This window comes from Zootoca vivipara, chromosome 10, assembly GCF_965207765.1.
Source record: "Zootoca vivipara chromosome 10, rZooViv2.hap1.1, whole genome shotgun sequence".
Classification (NCBI taxonomy): domain Eukaryota; kingdom Metazoa; phylum Chordata; class Lepidosauria; order Squamata; family Lacertidae; genus Zootoca; species Zootoca vivipara.
The window spans coordinates 40,577,868-40,595,720 of NC_142593.1; the positions used below are offsets into that span (position 1 = coordinate 40,577,868).

Below are 17,853 nucleotides of genomic sequence, written 5' to 3' on the forward strand. Positions count from 1 at the left end.
AAGTGACCCCTAAAGGTCTTACTCTCGTTGGCTAATCTCAGATGTTCACATATAAACGGTCAAATAAAACAGATCTTTTTCTATTTTGGACAGGAGTTAAACCCTTCTGACGCTAATGGAATAATTTTGAAATATGATGTATCTATCTTGGGAAAGCCACCACTTCATTTTCAACAGCAATTCTACAGTCTGAACACCACACAGCTGACTCTAAATGTAGAAAATGGGACATATGAAGTGAGAATTAAAGCATCAAACAGTGTGGGTGAATCTCCTGCATCAGTTTTGCTGATCCCAGCAACTAACTCAAGAGGTAAGTTTTCCCACATGGCATTGAGTATATATCCCACTTTTTGCCTACTTCACACATCCCATTAGAAGGGTTGCATGTAAGATTAAACTAAATGGTCAACCATAACACTTAAAGTGAATGCTACTGAAAAGTTTGTGCTGCACTCTTTCCTTCCTTGCTCCTGCTGCACTGTGAACAAAAAAGTCACTTGTCTAAAATATTTAAACATTGCTCTACACTGTGTCTAAGCAACTCAGTGGTCCTGCTAGTTTAAAAGAGCTGAAAGCCAAAATACGGTAGGCAGTGGATGAGAAAAATGGTACTAAAGCTACTGAATAGCTGAATCTTGAGGGACTATAACTTTGGTTACTGATACATTTTGCAACCAGGGTAGATAAATAATCAGGTTTTTTTAAATTTAAATCCGATTTTTTAAAAAATAAAATCCTTTTGGAGGAAAAATCTTTCTAAAGATAGTTTTCTATTTACCGTAAGTTACATTATAGTCCAAAAGCTATCCATCAGGAAATAAGGATTTGTTTTTAATTTTAAAGAGTTGAGGGAAAAAACCTTAATCCCATTGTTCCTTTGCAAATTTATATACACAGAATCAATCCCTTGACTCTTACGGTAAATGCTAAGTTCCAAGAGGTTCAATGAATAGATTGTTTGGAGTGGAATAGATCTGCACAAGTACCTAAGTGTGAAGCAGTAAATATGAAAGTGCAACTTTGTGAGCAGAATACTCACAATATATGCATATTCATAATAATCATAATTATGTATTTCTAATAGTATAACCAAATCAGTAATTTTTGATATAACTGTAAAACTGTAAAAACTACTCTGAAATTTTATTATTCCCAAAATGAAACCTTCATCTGGTTGTAAATATTAAGATTATACCAGCAAAAATGAGTCTTTCTGTAAAAAAATGATTTAAATCAATAAATCTTACGGACTAGTGATTTAAATTGATTTGATTTAAATCAAATCCACGCTGTTTGCAACAAGATTTTTTTTAAAAGATCAGAATATTTTGCACGAGGAAAAGAGAGAACAATAGTTTACTTTAAATCCTCCCACAACAGAAAACAATATAATGTTTAGAGATATCTACCAGACTTTTTGTTGATGTATACAAGTAGAAATAGTCAACCTACTTATGACTGGTTAGATGGTATACCAGTTAATCTTTTTAAAAATTAAATAAATAAATTTGAACAGTCACTTCCTATTTTACTTAATAGTATTTTGATTAATGCAAATTGCTTTTAGATAGGAGATATTTATTTATTTATTGGGGAAAAACTGATTTGGTGTCCTTTTAGCAAAGCCCCACCTTTAAGTAAATTAATTTCTTAGTGATATCGTGGAGCAAATGCTACAGTCCGAAGCTCATTTACTACAGAGTAAGCTTCATTGAGGGGACATGGGTGGCACTGTGGGTTAAACCACTGAGCCTAGGGCAGGCATCCCCAAACTGTGGCCCTCCAGATGTTTTGGCCTACAACTCCCATGATCCCTAGCTAACAGGACCAGTGGTCAGGGATGATGGGAATTGTAGTCCAAAACATCTGGAGGGCCGAAATTTGGGGATGCCTGGCCTAGGGCTTGCCAATCAGAAGGTCGGCGGTTCGAATTCCCGCGATGGGGTGAGCTCCCATTGCTCGGTCCCAGCTCCTGCCCACCTAGCAGTTCGAAAGCACCTCAAAGTGCAAGTAGATAAATAGGTACCGCTACCGGTACACTGTGAACAAAAAAAAGGTTGGCTTGTCATGTCATCTGAACCCAGGTCCTTGGTTTGTATCTTGCTACACGAACTAGGAGCAGCAGCCCAAGGATTGTGCTTGCTGCTTGTGGTTTGTTGGGGAGAAACAAACCTCAAGCCTGAGTTTGGATGACACAACAAAGCCAGAGAAGTACAGAAAGAACTTTTTAGCCACATGTTGCACATTCACATTAAATCATAGTTCGTTTCTAACTATGGTTTAATGGGATGTGTAAACTGGATCCCCATGAGGAGGAAACATTTCAAATGTTAACTTATTGAAGGATATCAGTCTTTTCAGTTTCTGTTTGTTTTCAAATTAGCATTCCATCTGTCCAGTTCATTTTATTTTATTACATGTATAATGCACCTTTCTTCTGTCATGGAACCCAAAATGGCGTACATGGTTCCAGGCCATCTAGGTATTTGCCATACCCAGAACTGCATAGCTTCAACCATAAGGTGGCTTCAAATAATGCTGCTGCTTCCTCATCAAATCCCTTTTCTTTTAACTTAAGATCCAGGTGCTTTGCAGGATAGCTTCTAAACATTTCTGACTTACTTAGGGTAGTGCAGGCATTAGTAAATGGAAGCAAGCTTGTGAGACTTGACATCTTCGTTCTAACTTGGACTGTTAGCAAAGCAAATGGACAATACCAATACAGATTATTTATTATGAAGTCATAAAGCAAATGGACAATACCAATACAGATTATTTATTATGAAGTCATAAACCACAACAAAATAAAACCAATAATCCTACAAGCATCTGTCATGGATGCTTTAGCTGAGATTCATGCATTGCAGGGGGTTGGACTAGATGACCCCTGCCGTGTCTTTACAATTTATGAATCTTATGATAAGAAAAATACTATAACATACAAATACAATAAAATGGGTTGTAATACTTACAGCCCAATTCTACAGAGGAGCTGAGAGGAACAAGTGGGGATTACATATCTGGTATCTGTAAGACTTCCTCTGAACTATGTGGCACCACTTAACAACTGAAACAGGAACAAGTACATATTAAAAACATATTTTATTCCCTTACCATATACTGCTATATTTATATGGCAATTTCTCAGTGTGGTGGACCTGGTCACTAACAGGTCATTTTTATTTTTTGCTTTCAGCCATTGCAGCACAGTAGCTATTAAGAAGCAATGAAAACTTTATTAAATGTGCTTCAAAATGTAAACATTTGAATTCTCTTTGGGTGTCAAAACTTGATTGAATTGCAACTTACCTTTGATTCTGCTTGATCTGTGACCTTGGGCATCAGTTCAGGCTTTATTAACATTTTGTTGTAAGGTAGGTCCAGTTGTGCCCGGCTCTGGGTTGCGGCGCTCATCTCGCTCTATTGGCCGAGGGAGCCGGCGTACAGCTTCCAAGTCATGTGGCCAGCATGGCAAAGCCGCTTCTGGCGAACCAGAGCAGCACACGGAAACGCCTTTTACCTTCCCGCTGTATTTACTTGCACTTTGATGCAATGGGAGCTCACCCCGTTGTGGGAATTCGAACCGCCGACATTCTGATCAGCAAGCCCTAGGCTCTGTGGTTGTTGTAGTGAAATATAATTACAGCTCTACAACAACCCCTTTTAGTTTTTTCTTTTCATTACTCTTAGAAATAAATACTAATTTAACGGTGTGTTTATTGTCATTTCAGCTCCTGTGAAAAATCTTACAGCATTTCCTAAAGATGGCAAGCTTTGGGTAGAGTGGACAGTTCCTAAACCTGATGTTAATAGATACATAATTGAATGGTATGAAGAGTGTGACAATTTGACATGTGCTACTGACTGGCAACTGGAGTCTGGAACGAAAAATTGCACATTTTTAAGAGGTAACTCTCAATATTTATAAACTCTTGGATATTTATAGAGTGCACAAACATTTTTATTTAAGCTTAAAGAAATGTGATTTTGTTTTGTTTTTAGATAAAAAGGCACTTGTAATTTGAAATCTTTTTAACTATAAAAGAAATATAAATATGTCTATAATATCTTACCTTTAAAGCCCTAAACGACCTCGGTCCAGTATACCTGAATGAGCGTCTCCTCCCCCATCGTTCTGCCCGGACACTGAGGTCCAGCGCCGAGGGCCTTCTGGCGGTTCCCTCGCTACGAGAAGCCAAGTTACAGGGAACCAGGCAGAGGGCCTTCTCGGTAGTGGCACCCACCCTGTGGAATGCCCTCCAACTAGAGGTCAAAGAGAACAACAACTACCAGACCTTTAGAAGGCATCTCAAGGCAGCCCTGTTCAGGGAAGCTTTTAATGTCTGGTGGATTTCTGTATTTTAATATTTTGTTGGAAGCCGCCCAGAGTGGCTGGGGGAACCCGGCCAGATGGGCGGGGTATAAATAAATTATTATTATTATGACTATTATTATTATTATTATTATTATTATTATTATTATTATTATTATTATTATCTGATATTTTTAGTGAGTCTCTAAGCTCCTGTCACACATGGGGAGGAATTCCTTTAGGGCACTTTTTATAGGTTGAGAGAGATTCATTCAATGTTACAGCATGCCAGTTTTGTCCTTTTGTGAAGTCTATCTGTGTGTGTGCCTGAGCTCTGAATAAAACCAGTCTCCCTTTCATCATAGTCCAGAGGTGACTCTGCTTCTCATCCCTCTTGTGTCAAGGAAACATATTGAAGCCTGCAAGAGAGACAACAGAGCTGTAGTTACACTAACAACAGATGGGAAAACAGACCTTGGGTGTCACAGCTATGCCAGGAGTACATTTAGTTTCTTCAGGATTACAGTTTTCCAGTATAGTTAAGAAACTATCTGACACGGCATTTACTAGGTAGCTTCACAGATTTTCATGGAGAGTGCTGTTCTGTCCCCACCCATGGATAGCTTAGTCATCACAACCACATAAAGTTTCCTTTTAGACATTTCAGATAGAGAATAAGTATGAAACATTTGCACAATCATGCATGTCCTATATAGCATCCAAGATTGTTCTTCATTCAGATGTATTTTAGAATAGCTTCTAGGCAGTTCAGCTGACTTTCCAGGTATTTAGAGTATTTTTGCCCCACTCTTCGGCTGAAAAGGCTGCTGGAGTAGAAATGAAGGGTTTTGATTAAAGGTATGAAGGAAATTGATAAACTAATGTTCAAAATGGAAATGTCAGTGGATTTATATATTTGAGAATATGCAAATCTGAGTCTTAAAATTATTTCCTTAGGAGGCATAAAGCCACGGAAAAGCTATAAAATAAGTGTGTATCCATTATATTCAAATGGTCAAGGAGAAGAAAGATCAATACAAGCATACCTTCAAGAAGATGGTACGTTTAAAGCACAAGAATTTCTCTTGCATGACGGTAGCCAAAAACCTTTTCAGACTTCTCCATGACTGCATTGGACAGATGGTGTTTTCTGAGAAATTAACTCGCATTGTGCAGATAGCTTAAAGGTTGGCCAAACCAGATTCATGTGGTCACATGGTTTCCATTTTTAATGTGATAAGAAAGAAACCTCCAGAGTCTTTAGCTTTCTTCTGACGTGACTAGTGATCTAGTGTTTAATCATGTGCTTCTCTCCCCTTTGCTCTGGAAATATTTATGAAAATCTGTGATGAATGGCCTATACTTTTTAAATGTGGAGTTTTTTACTTTCTACTTTTTATTCTCTGTACATAGTTATTAATATATGGGCTCTTATTATGCAAACCTTGTTGTCTTCGTTACTATAATAATTTCTTGGAAATCTCAACAAAATACAGACTTTGAAAATTAAAGGTTCTTCTTTTCTTACAATACAATCAGACATAGTATGTCATTTACCAGTATACCTTCAGGCTTGTTCCATATTAAAACAGATAAAAATTGCATTTTAATATAACAAACTTAAAAGATGAGCAATTATCTAGAATTTGCTCTTCAGAATTAATTTTTCAATATTTTCCACTAATAGCACCTGCTATAGGTCCCACTGTTCGCACAGCAAAAGTTGGAAAAACTGACGCCCTTATTGAATGGGAACCTCTTTCAGTAGAAGAACAGAATGGTTTTATCAAATACTACAATATAATTTACAAAACAGCTACTGGAAATGAAACAGGTAATTGAGTTTTGCTTATCATGTTTAAATATATGATTCAACTGAGATTACTTTTTCTAAAGATATTTTAAGCTTTACTTTGCCTTTTTCTTTACCCAAACTCCAGACATTTTAAGTTAGCATTTATGTCTGCAGCAGCATCATAATGTATAGTGATGTGGCACAAGTGTAGTAATTGCTATACAGTACCTCATTATGCATATGTTTTTTGCTGGCTCATGTTTCTGGGAACAATTTTTTTCTTTTATTTTATAAAATCATTCCTTTTGACTGGTCTATAGGAACTTTCAGTCATAAATTAAGCTCACTTCCTTTCAATTACTGAGAGTCGTCTCTTTGTGGCTTTTAGCCTTTACAACTTCCGTGAAATATATAAAAAGCTCTTCAAGATTTCATATCCTGACAAGCAAAATATGTTCTATGTAAGCTTGTTTTGATGGTCTGGAGGTTGCAGCTGATGTAGAATGTAGAGGATACCTCTTGAATAGTGGGTCACTGGAAAGTCATTAGGCAATAAAGCATCTGAATGTTTGCTGACTTTTCTGCAGCCTTTTGTGCACAGCACCAGATGCTCATTTTGACTAATGAGTGACATAATCTAAATATCTTGCCTTCTCCCATGTGCCCTCCGAAAGATAAATGGAGAGCATGCTCATTTGCCAAGATAGTAAGATATCTCAGCAAATACTTTTTCATAGATTTATGTCTTGGAGTTTCTTCAAAGCTTTTGATTTGATAGAGGAGGGTTTCTCCACACATGCAGGAAGTCATACCTGGAGAAGGAATTGGGGGGGGGGGGAGAGAGTACATGAGGCTGAAACTTGCTTCTGCTCAGTCACACAATACTAAGTCATAGCTTAGTGTTTTGTAGCACCAGTGTTCTCATAGCACACTTCATTATTGCTGTGTTAAATATTTTTGTTTCAAAACACTTCTGAAGTGAGTGAGTTAAAGGAAGTGGAACATATGTTATTTTACACTTCCTTTTAATTTTTAATTTATTTTAATGAAGGTCACAAACTTCTAACAAGATCTCTATGTACACTTTCACTTCTTTTCTAGTAGAGTTTTGAACTTGAGAAAAGTACTGCTTATTTGGTGGTAGTGGTATTATAGAAGTGTTTGATTTACCAGGCATGCAAGTTGAAGTACAGTCTTCAAATTTTCTTTTTATTTGAATCATGAAAATTATAATTCATGGGTAAAACTGGTTTTGCTTCTTTGGTGTTAATACAAGAGCTGTCTACTGTTTTATATAATTGCATATCAAATGGGTAATTTTCATTTCCAGTTGTGTTTGTGGACCCTTCTAAAACTGAGTACCCACTGTCGTCCTTATCAAGTGACACTTTATATATGGTGCAGGTAGCAGCATACACAAAAAATGGAGGGAAAAGGGGTCCTGCTTTTACATTTACTACGAAGAAATTTGGTAAGTTCTTACATAAAATGTTTAATATGTTTAATTGTTGAACTGCTCGGGACCTAGTATGAGTTGGTAGTGCCACATGTCTAATTTCATATTTAGTTTAAACTTTAGTAGTACCCTGGGACTGTGTTCCACACTTGATGACCCTAACTTGATCATCATCAAAAGCAACCATTGGTCTCACCTGAAAGGTGGCTTGGGTGGCTGTCCATCCATCATGTGATGCCATCTAGTGCCCAATGACAGAAATGGCACTTGAAGTCAAAGCACCTGCTTAAAAGAACTGGAAGGAATAGAATAGGAATAGAATACCTGTGCATTGACTCTGAGTGCATTCCCTGTCGTTGGACACTATACAGGTTGGGTGGACACTCACTGAAAACATGAATTAAGATGTTTTCTCACCTCTGCATATTACCTAGAGATACATTTTACATTATCTTCATATACTAAAGAGAGAGTGTTTTGACTGTAGCCGGGCTTTGGAACTCCTTACAGGGGAGGCTCATAGACCTAGCCCCCTTGTTGATGGCCTTCTGCTGGCAGGCAAACCCTTATGTAAGTGGGCATTTTGCCTGCCAGGGTGGGTTTGTTCTGCCTTATTGCTGTAATTTATGTTCTCAATTAGTTGTCCTTATGTTTTAAATCTGCTCTTCCTTTCTTTTGATATTTTAATTGTGTTACTGGTTATTTTGTGTGGATCAGTTACTTTTTATTCTGGATTTTATTGTTACCGTAGTCACCTTAGGCTTTCTTATTACAGTGGTGCCTCGCTAGACGAATGCCCTGTTAGACGAATTTTCCGCTATACGAATAGGTTTTGCGATCGGAGGTTGCCTCGCAAGACGAGGCTCCAGGTGAAGGGGCCGAAGCGCGCCGATGCGGGGGCGGTTTTGCCAGCTGCCTTCCCCAAGCCAAGGGGAGGGCAGCCGGCAAAACACCCCCGCACCGGCGCGCTTTGGCTCCGGGTGAAGGGGCCGAAGCACGCCGATGCGGGGACATTTTCGCTAGCTGCCTTCCCCAAGCCAAGGGGAAGGCAGCCGGCAAAACACCCCACACATGGAGCACAGTTTCAGAGGTCTCCGAAGCTGCGCTCCATGTCGGGGGAGGCAGGCGGGAGGCGGCAGCAGGAGAAGCTCTTCCCCCACCACCGCCTCTGGCAGCGCAAAGCCAGCATGGAGCGTAGTTTCGGAGGTCTCCGAAGCTGCGCTCCATGTCGGGGGAGGCAGGCGGGAGGCAGCAGCAGGAGCTCTTCCCCCCGCTGCCGCCTCTGGCAGCGCAAAGCCGGCATGGAGCGCAGTTTCGGAGGTCTCCGAAGCTGCGCTCCATGTCGGGGGAGGCAGCAGCAGGAGAAGCTCTTCCCCCGCCGCCGCCTCTGGCAGCGCAAAGCCGGCATGGAGCGCAGTTTCGGAGGTGAGGTCTCCGAAGCTGCGCTCCATGCCGGGGGAGGCAGGCAAGGCGGTGGCTGGGAGAAGAGAGCTTCTCCCCCCGCCAGATTGCACACAGCCGGCATCGAAAGGGGCTTCGGAGACCTTCTCCGAAGCCCCGTCGCATGCCTCCGCCAGTCCCCCAGAGCCTATAGGAACGCATTGTTTAAGTTTCAGTGCATTCCTATGGGAAACTGGGACTCGCTAGACGAAAAATTCGTTACACGAATTGACCCGTGGAACAAATTAATTTAGTCTAGCGAGGCACCACTGTAATTATTTTTAAGTAGGGTAAAAGTGTAACAAAATAGAAGATTTTGCTTATTATGCCTTAAACCTCATCTAAATCATTTAAACTTTTTTTTCTCAAGCAAAGAAGACTATGGTCAGTTTCTGAAATACTTGCTTTATACTAATGGATTTCATGTTTTTAAAGTAAGTTTGTACTAAGCACAGCATTTGTAGGGAGATCTTAAAAACGTCTAACATTTTGTCTTTTACCTTTTAGCGGAAGGAGAAATTGAAGCAATTGTTGTCCCTGTGTGCCTAGCAATCCTGCTATTTACTCTTTTAAGTGTATTATTTTGCTTCAACAAACGAGATAGGTAAGCATCCTTATTTCAGTACATTGCATGGATAATATGCTGTATTAACTCTGAAAGAGGTGTTAGGCAAAAGTTCTGAGTTTGCTCTGATTCGTTAAATGGGGACTTGGATTTATTTTTCCAACCCCAGGGCTGCATTTCCTCATGGGCAGTCTTGGGGCAGGGAGGGGCTGCTGCTTGACACTGGTGGAGACAAAATGCCAGAGAAACAGATGCTGTTCTTTGGATAATAGGCTATATTGCAGCCATGCAAAAGGCAGAATTTTGTACTCATACCTCTCCATCCAGGCAAGCAAGGACAACTATCACAATTCAAGGTCATGTACCAGCCAGGCTACAGCAGTAGAGAGCCACAGGGTCAGGGAAAGGAGTATAGCTTGGGGTGGGTCCCATGTTTACATTCAGGCCCTGGGCCTGACGGAATTCCCCACCCCTGCTTTTTGTAATCCTACAAAAAGGATTTATAACACTACTCCTATTTTAGTTGGTATGTGTGTAATAATTTACATATTACCTTTCAGCTCTTGAAAGTACCCCCAAGACAGTTCATAGCATTAAAACAGCTGATGAGCAGATTCACAACCTGGTTGGAATTAAAGCAAGTCAGAAACCTTTAGTTTTAACCCACCTGCCTAAACATTGTTGGAGTGGGGGAGTACAATTATCTCATTTTAAGCGAATGTTCCACAGCTAGGGTGCTGCAGCAGCAAAGGCCATTCCATATTCTAGCCAGCCACGCCTCCTATGGAGATAGCACATGGAGCAGTGCATCTGGCTGGAGTGTGGAACAGAACCTTCTTGGTTGTGTCATGGATTGTATGCATTTGTTTAGAAAGAAAGCTGACTTTTGTAGTTTCTGGGCCTTATTGCCCCTTCCTTTTACAGCCATAGTGATGCTAAGTAAGGAAAACATTCCAACCTGGCCCAGTGCAAGTCTCTCCTGGCTTCCTTTTCTCAGTCAGAGCTGCCCTCACTGTGAAGGGGAAAGAGGCTGGCAGTGGTTTTCCAGAAATAGCATCAGACCTAGAATACTTGAAACATCTTCCGTCTGCATAATCTTTTCCCCTATTCACAAGGTGTGGCCAAGACCACAGAATACCTCTTCACCTATATACAGAGATCAAAAATCATAACATTAAGAATCTGAAAGTTGGAGCTTAACATTGGTGTAAGTTTATCAGTAGGCTCTTGCAATTGCAGTGCAATGACTTGTCTCTTGATCCTTTGCCAGCATCAAGAAGCACATCTGGCCTAACGTGCCTGATCCTTCTAAGAGTGTTATTGCCCAGTGGTCACCACAAACGCCATCAAAGGTAAAAACAAAAATAGACTATTCTGAAGTACTTTGTCCTCCTCATCATTGTTTATTTGTATGCTGCCTTTCCTTGGTTAAACCACTAATGTGGCAGTAGGATGCAACTGTCATAAGCAAAAGGATAGTAATGGGTGGGAAAGGGAAAACAGGCTAGAAATAAAATATTTTATTGTGAAAATTAATAGCATGTATTCTTGGGATATGAGTATCCCTGCCACAAAAATTCTTCATAGTCCAACAGTAACTGTGACTTTGTGTTTAAAAAAGGATTTGCATTAACAGAAACCAAAACTGAGTCTTCAGAACAGTGTAGAGATGTTACAAATTGCTCCAGAAATTAATAGCTGAAAGTGTTGCATTGCGAGGGAAAATCTGAGTGGAGTGTGGCTTCTTGGCACTTGACCTCTGCTACAAGTACAGAAAGAAAGGGAATAATAACTTGACACTTAAGGAAAAGGGCATTTCAGATATTAGGCCCAGAACGAATGTTCACCGCCAGGTGCACTCTTGCACCGTTGAAGTAATAAATATGAATGCCTTTAGGGCAGAGGTGAACAGAAGAAAGATAACGAATTTCAGGTAGATCTTTGGATGGTTTTTAGTAGATTACTGATGTTGCTGCAAACAGCTGGAGATCAGAAAGCAACTTTTTCCTTTGAATAACACTGCTGAAATAAACCGGGCCGGGGGGGGGGGGGAATTTGGAATAGAGAGCTCATTTCTGGTAATGAAAACAAATTCCCATGGCTGAGAGGCACTCAGAGGTGCTCTCGTCTTCAATTCTAAGAACACCTCTGCCCCTCTTTCTAATCCACTGTGCTTGGCTCCAGCTGGTGGATCTGTGGGGTCTGAGAAAAAACAAAGATCCTGCAGGCTTGAAATCTGCCTACTCCTTTAGGGAACATGGAGATTGCTACAACAAACTCTCATGTATTGAAATTGAAAGATAAATAATAAAAATGAATACTCAGTTAGATGCAAGCTCCAGCACTTCTCATTTGAAAAGTTGTGGAGGAGGGAATTATTGTTGCATTTTTGTATCAGTAAACCAAAATGTCAGACAAATATATTGACTGTATACAATAAGTGATAAGTTTGTCAATAAAAAAAATCCTTACATGATAGAAAATATGGAAGGAACATAATATTTTTAATCCTTTAAGTAGAAATAATTAATTTTTGTATCCTGGAGAGAATCCAATTTTATATACAGAAACTTTTTGAACCATGTTTGGGGAATAATGCAAATACGGCAGTAGTTCTGCGGTGAACTTTCAATAATTCAGTATTTAGGTGAGAGGGGGTTAAAGCCAAAAGACTGAATTGGAGCTGCACTAACTTGCTTTTCAAGTAACTGTAAGTCCTAGAAGGAATTATGAGTGCATGCTAACGACAGCATAATATAGATCCTGAACATAGTTAATCAAGTTGCATCATTTAAAGGTAGTATTAATTAAATCTGTGGCTTTTTCCTTAGCATTTTCATCATTCCAAAGATCAGATGTATCCAGAAGGCAGCTTTACTGATGTCAGTGTGGTTGAAATTGACAAGAAGTCATTTTCTGAACAGGATCCTAAGCCTTTTTACTTGCTTAGAAAGGAGAAAAATGCCTCAGAAGGGCACAGCAGTGGTATAGGGGGGTCATCCTGCATGTCTTCTCCTCGACAAAGCGTTTCTGACAGCGATGAAGGCGAACCTGCTCAAAATACTTCTAGCACTGTGCAGTATTCAACTGTTGTACCCAATGGCTACCGGGACCAGATACCTTCAGTCCAAGTCTTTTCAAGGTCTGAGTCAACGCAACCACTACTAGACTCGGAGGAGAGGCCCGAAGATCCGCCCGTGCTGGGAAGCGACAACTCAACACCAAGACATCGCTATTTCAAACAGAATTGTAATAATGATGATACAGTCATGGATGAGCCTCATTTGGATGGGGTAAAACAGATTTCTCCAATAAATGAGGAAGATGCTGCTGGACTTCAGACTTTGCAAATGTGTAGCTCTGGCCCAGATGAACATGATGTTGCCTTAGCAGGTGCTTTCCACCCAAGCCCTGAAGGACTAGCTGCAGAGTTTGAAACATTGAGAACAAATGCAGTGACAGAGGATGAGGTCCCAAAGTGTTACTTACCACAGACTGTTAAGCAGGGTGGTTATATGCCCCAGTGAGGAGACACTGCCACCAGTAGATACTGTTACATTATTGGTTCTGATAAGTTAAACTGTTTTTTAAATCTTGCTTCTGCTGAACAATTCAGGTTCATTTATGGAAGAAAATGTGGACAACGTGGGTTTGCGGACTTTGATTTACGTTGGAAGTTTCTACCCATTCTTACAGAAATATTCCTTCAAGCACTACATGTCACTCAACTTTTCAGGCAAATTTGTTGCCATTCTGTTTTCTGCTAGGGCATCACACTTCTTTTAAAGTAAAATGGAACACAACTTGTTTTGTTAGAGGTAAAGGCATAGAGATGGAAACTGACTGTGAATACCTCCTTACAGGATGAAGAAATTAGTGTACTATATTATGAATGTGCTTTTTTCATCAACTTTGTTGTCAACTTAGTAAAAGTACAGTGTTTTATATTGGAACAACTGTGCTTTAAAAATAATCTGGAGGCCAAATCTGAGGCCAAACTTATGGCAGAATCAAAACATTAGATGGCATCTAATATTCCCAGATTAATGGACCAGAAACACCTTGTTTGGAAATGTGCCCTCCTTGCCAGTCAAGAACCACAAGCCAGTGGAGTGAGATATGTATATGAATCATAACTATCAAAATGCTATTAATGTCAAATGCCAGTATTTCATACCCTCCTGTCTTGCAAATTGAGCCAAATCTACTGCCGTTTAAACATTTTTAGAACTCATACCTGTGCACTTTTAAGTGCACTTTTTTGCTTTTTACCAGGATGGGCTTGGGTGAAGTAAACATTTAATAATAGATAATGAAGTTATATAGTAAGTGTGTTTTTAAGGGGGAAAGTCCACTGCTCTTTGACTGCCAATGCCAGGTTCTAGTATTCCCTGCTGCCATTATTAATTTGTAGAACAGAACATGAAAACTGCATAGTCATGGCAGATCCACAAAGACATCTTGAAGAACTGCAATATTGGCACTCTGCATGGAGGGTTTTCTCTTTCGCCAATGAATAAATCTGGAAACATTTCTTGCAGATTCTATTTATATTTAATATAAAATCATTGAGACTGAGTTTTGAAGCAATCCAAAAACACTACAATTGTTTTAACAGGAAATAAAAGTTAATTTGAGTCTTCCTCAACAATTTAACTATGGTAATGATTGTGTTTTGAAATCTCAGTGGCTTTTACTTTGTAAGCTCTTGCACTGTAATTGGTGGCTATGAAGATCAGCCAGCCAGTCTCTTAAGAATAGCTGTAAAACACATTTTAATGTTTTAAGGGTTTCTTCTATAAAAACAATTCTGATTACAGCAATGTTCTTTGAGTTCATAAATTATAATGAGTTTGTGCCATGACCACCTCAGAATTGTTTTTTTATGTTGAGATAATAGATTTACTCTTCACCTTGTAGTGCATGGCTCCTTAATGCCACTTTTATGATGCAGTTATACTTCATCCAGTGCTCTAAAAATGTAATGAATGCCAACAATATTCAGTCCATAGTTTATTGTGATTTTTCTATTTTTCAGAAACAAACCTTCCCAAGGTTTATTTTGGAGGAAAGCAAAGTTAACACTGTGCATAGTGTTCTGTGTGCTTAATTAAACCTGCAATCCTAACACCTCACCTGGGAGTAAGCCCCATTGTGCTTTTTGAACTTGTCCTATACAGGCCCTAGTAAAATAAATGTAAGGTTCTCAGTGGCAAAAGCAGTCTACTGTGACCATAATACACAGTCTTCTTGTATGGTATCACAAGTGTCAGAATCCCATTTTAATGCTTGAGCTGTCTGTCTGCACCAATGTAATCTTCATGTTAGTCTCCAACACAATTTATCAGGATAGTTCTACAATCACCTTACTTCATTACAGTTAAATATACCGTATTTTAACACACATTGTTTGAAGTTTAGACTCACCTTATTTAGCAAGCCTACCTCACCAAAATTTTAAAAGATTTTAAAATAAAATTTTAAAATGATCTTCAGTGGTGTTTGTGATCCAGTGGAAGTACTCATGAAAAGTTTTATTGAGCATTTTCAAAAGTTTCTCACAGGGTATGGTATGAGACAACATGGAACTATACCTTGCTAAAGCTTAGTAGGTTTGGGTCTGTCCTGAATGGTGGACTACTTACGAGTCATGTGTGCCCTCCCTTGGGTTTCATAATGAAAGAAAGGCAAGCTATAAATTGAGAAAATACATTTTACATAAAAGTCAAATTTTGTTCACTTTCCTTTTACTGCAGTTTTGGCATTGTTTTCTTTCTCTGGTATTCTAAATGCAAAATCCCTCTTTGTGATTTGTAGAGTATTGTCTTGACATTTATTTGGGAGGGGCTGTCTCAATCAAATAACACCATTAACAGTAGAATCTTATACATGTCTGCTTAAAATTAAGTCCCAGAGTTGAATGCAGCAAGCTCCCAGGTGTGTATGAAATAAGAGTACAGAATTCTAGCCTTAAGTTTGCAATCCTATGCACACTTACTAGTTCCACTGCAACCAGTGGGATTTAACTTCTGAAGCTTTTCTGGTGTGCAGAGAGGACATGTCCAATTGCCCATTGCCTATGAAAGTTGCGCTTTAGTTCCATCTTGAAAAGGGCATTTTGAGATTTTGCTTCATTTGACCGAATCAAAAGCTGATTTGTGACAGTAAAAAAAATCACCTGACACCTTCCTCAGGCATGTCAACACTAAATTGCCTGAATCCAATTAAGTTACAGGCAACGTAAGGTAAAAGGTTATTTACATGCTATATATGTATCTTTGTGGGGGAGATTTCACATGTGACATGCTTATTTCTGTATTGAGAAAGCCGCACTGCAGAAATTGACCTTAAAGCACTGCTTTCAAAAAATACAAAACCAAAAAAACCTGAACGCCTCTGTTTTTAAACCAGAGTTCTGAAGCAAGCTGAAATAAAAATGTAAACTTTTGTTAAGGTCAAGTATTACCCATTCCTTTGTGTGAGATAGAATTGTTATGTAATAAAATTCTACATACATGTAATTTTGTTCATAAAATTCTAACTAATGTGGCATTAAGTGTGACTTATAATTAAACATTGTGGTTTACTTTATCATGCATGGATTTAAAGCAAATATTCTTAAATAGAATTCACAATTAAGGCCGAGTTCAGTAGGACTTGCACGTGGATGCCTTGCTTGCATTTGGTGTCAGTGGGGTAAAACAACAAAGAGCTTCACACAAGCCCTGGGTTCAGATGTTCTGGAGCAATGCATTCCCTAACTTTGTATAGCATTTGTACTTGGGCTAGTTGCAGGGATAGTATGAATACAGTAACAGTTTATGCAAATACATGCATTCCATCCTATATAATATGCTACCCATGTCTTTTTCTCACCCAATACTGCCTCATGTTGCTTGTTAGCTAAAGTGATGGACCAACAAAATGTATGGAGATATACCATGCTCTGCTCTGACTGTTGGATGGAATGTTAGCTGGAGAACTTCTAAGTCTGCAGAAAAGTGGGAAACCTCATTTGATTTCAAAACAGCTGTGAAAATTTGATGTTGAACATCAGTATTGTAGCTTACTGCTCCAGATATATATCTGGTAAAGGTTCATAAACACCTTTTGCTTGTCAACTCACAGTAATGCACACAGTGCTTAATTTTTCATTAGGACCTGTCTGCTGCAGCTTGATACAACCATTCACATGACTCTATACTTTAGGAGGAAGGTTCTTGTCTGGAGCAATTACGGTAACTAAGATGTACTTCCTACTTCCTGTCTTGCTTGTGACCTGTTTCAACCAAGACCATACAAATGAAGAGAAAATCTCAAAGATAAGGCATGGTCTTGAAGTTGTAGCCACTCAACTTCAATAGGTCACACTTTAGTGAAGACAACCTTCCACTAAAAAAAAAAAAAACCACCAAAGCTGTGCAAATATCTTTCAGGCATGCCTAGAGCAATTCCCAGAATTTCTTAGACAGTTGTTTCAGGTCAACTGACAGTCAATTCAGCTCCCAACTAAGCACTGACATGTAGTCAGCTGCTAGCATAAACAAGCCCTTGGCCATCCCTTGTATAAGAACATCTGATACCCATTCTCATCTCTATATAGGTGCATGTTTGTCATCCTTGCAGTGTTGTGCAAACTATTGTTAGCATATTTATTTGTGTAGCCTTCAGTGTCTTTGGAGTACCATATGTTGTACATGTATTTCTAGCTGCATAAGACCATGAAGTCATAATTAAAGTTGTCTTTTTGTTTCTCGGTATTTCCCAGCAGCGTTTTGCTTTGTGTTTGTTACATTATTTTCATTAGTGCAGTGGCTACAAAACTGTAGGTCCATATATACTGCTGTGCTGGAAGATAAATATTTTGGAAAAGTCTCACCTGTTTGATGCATTAAAGCAGGCTGACATTCAAAGCATTGATACACTGGAGAGAACAAGGATGCAGTGGGCTTCACCGAGGTGGTCTGTGCTACAGCTGAGTTAGAATCTAAAGCACAGGCATTGCACACAACATTAAATCTTGAAGATGTCACATAGGACTTGCGTATTTTTAGTGCAATACACCATTATGCCCATGTCACAGAAGTACAAAAATGATGGCCTGGAACCATTTGTTTATTTGGTAACAAAAAGGAACATCCGTAGAAATTTGTCACATCCACACCATACACTGAATAGTCATGGCTTCTCAAAGATTCTTGGGAACTAAGAAGTCTGAAGGGCAAATGACAGCTCCCATGTTTCTTTGGGGGAACCCATGACACTTCAGGTGGCGTAAGAAT

General features: G+C 39.2%; 1 protein-coding gene across 5 annotated transcripts in view; it reads left to right on the forward strand.

The window, feature by feature from the left end:
• Window positions 1-17,331, forward strand: part of IL6ST (interleukin 6 cytokine family signal transducer) — a 36,251-nt gene extending 18,920 nt beyond the window's left edge. For all 5 annotated transcript variants that reach the window (XM_060280290.2, XM_060280291.2, XM_060280292.2 and 2 more), the window contains exons 9-16: window positions 94-313; window positions 3,735-3,911; window positions 5,273-5,374; window positions 6,003-6,149; window positions 7,441-7,581; window positions 9,514-9,610; window positions 10,842-10,923; window positions 12,403-17,331. In XM_060280290.2, coding sequence (XP_060136273.1) covers window positions 94-313; window positions 3,735-3,911; window positions 5,273-5,374; window positions 6,003-6,149; window positions 7,441-7,581; window positions 9,514-9,610; window positions 10,842-10,923; window positions 12,403-13,098 — 1,662 coding nt within the window. In that variant the 3' untranslated portion in view covers window positions 13,099-17,331. The remainder of the gene's footprint in view (window positions 1-93; window positions 314-3,734; window positions 3,912-5,272; window positions 5,375-6,002; window positions 6,150-7,440; window positions 7,582-9,513; window positions 9,611-10,841; window positions 10,924-12,402) is intronic.
• Window positions 17,332-17,853: the final 522 nt, after the last annotated feature.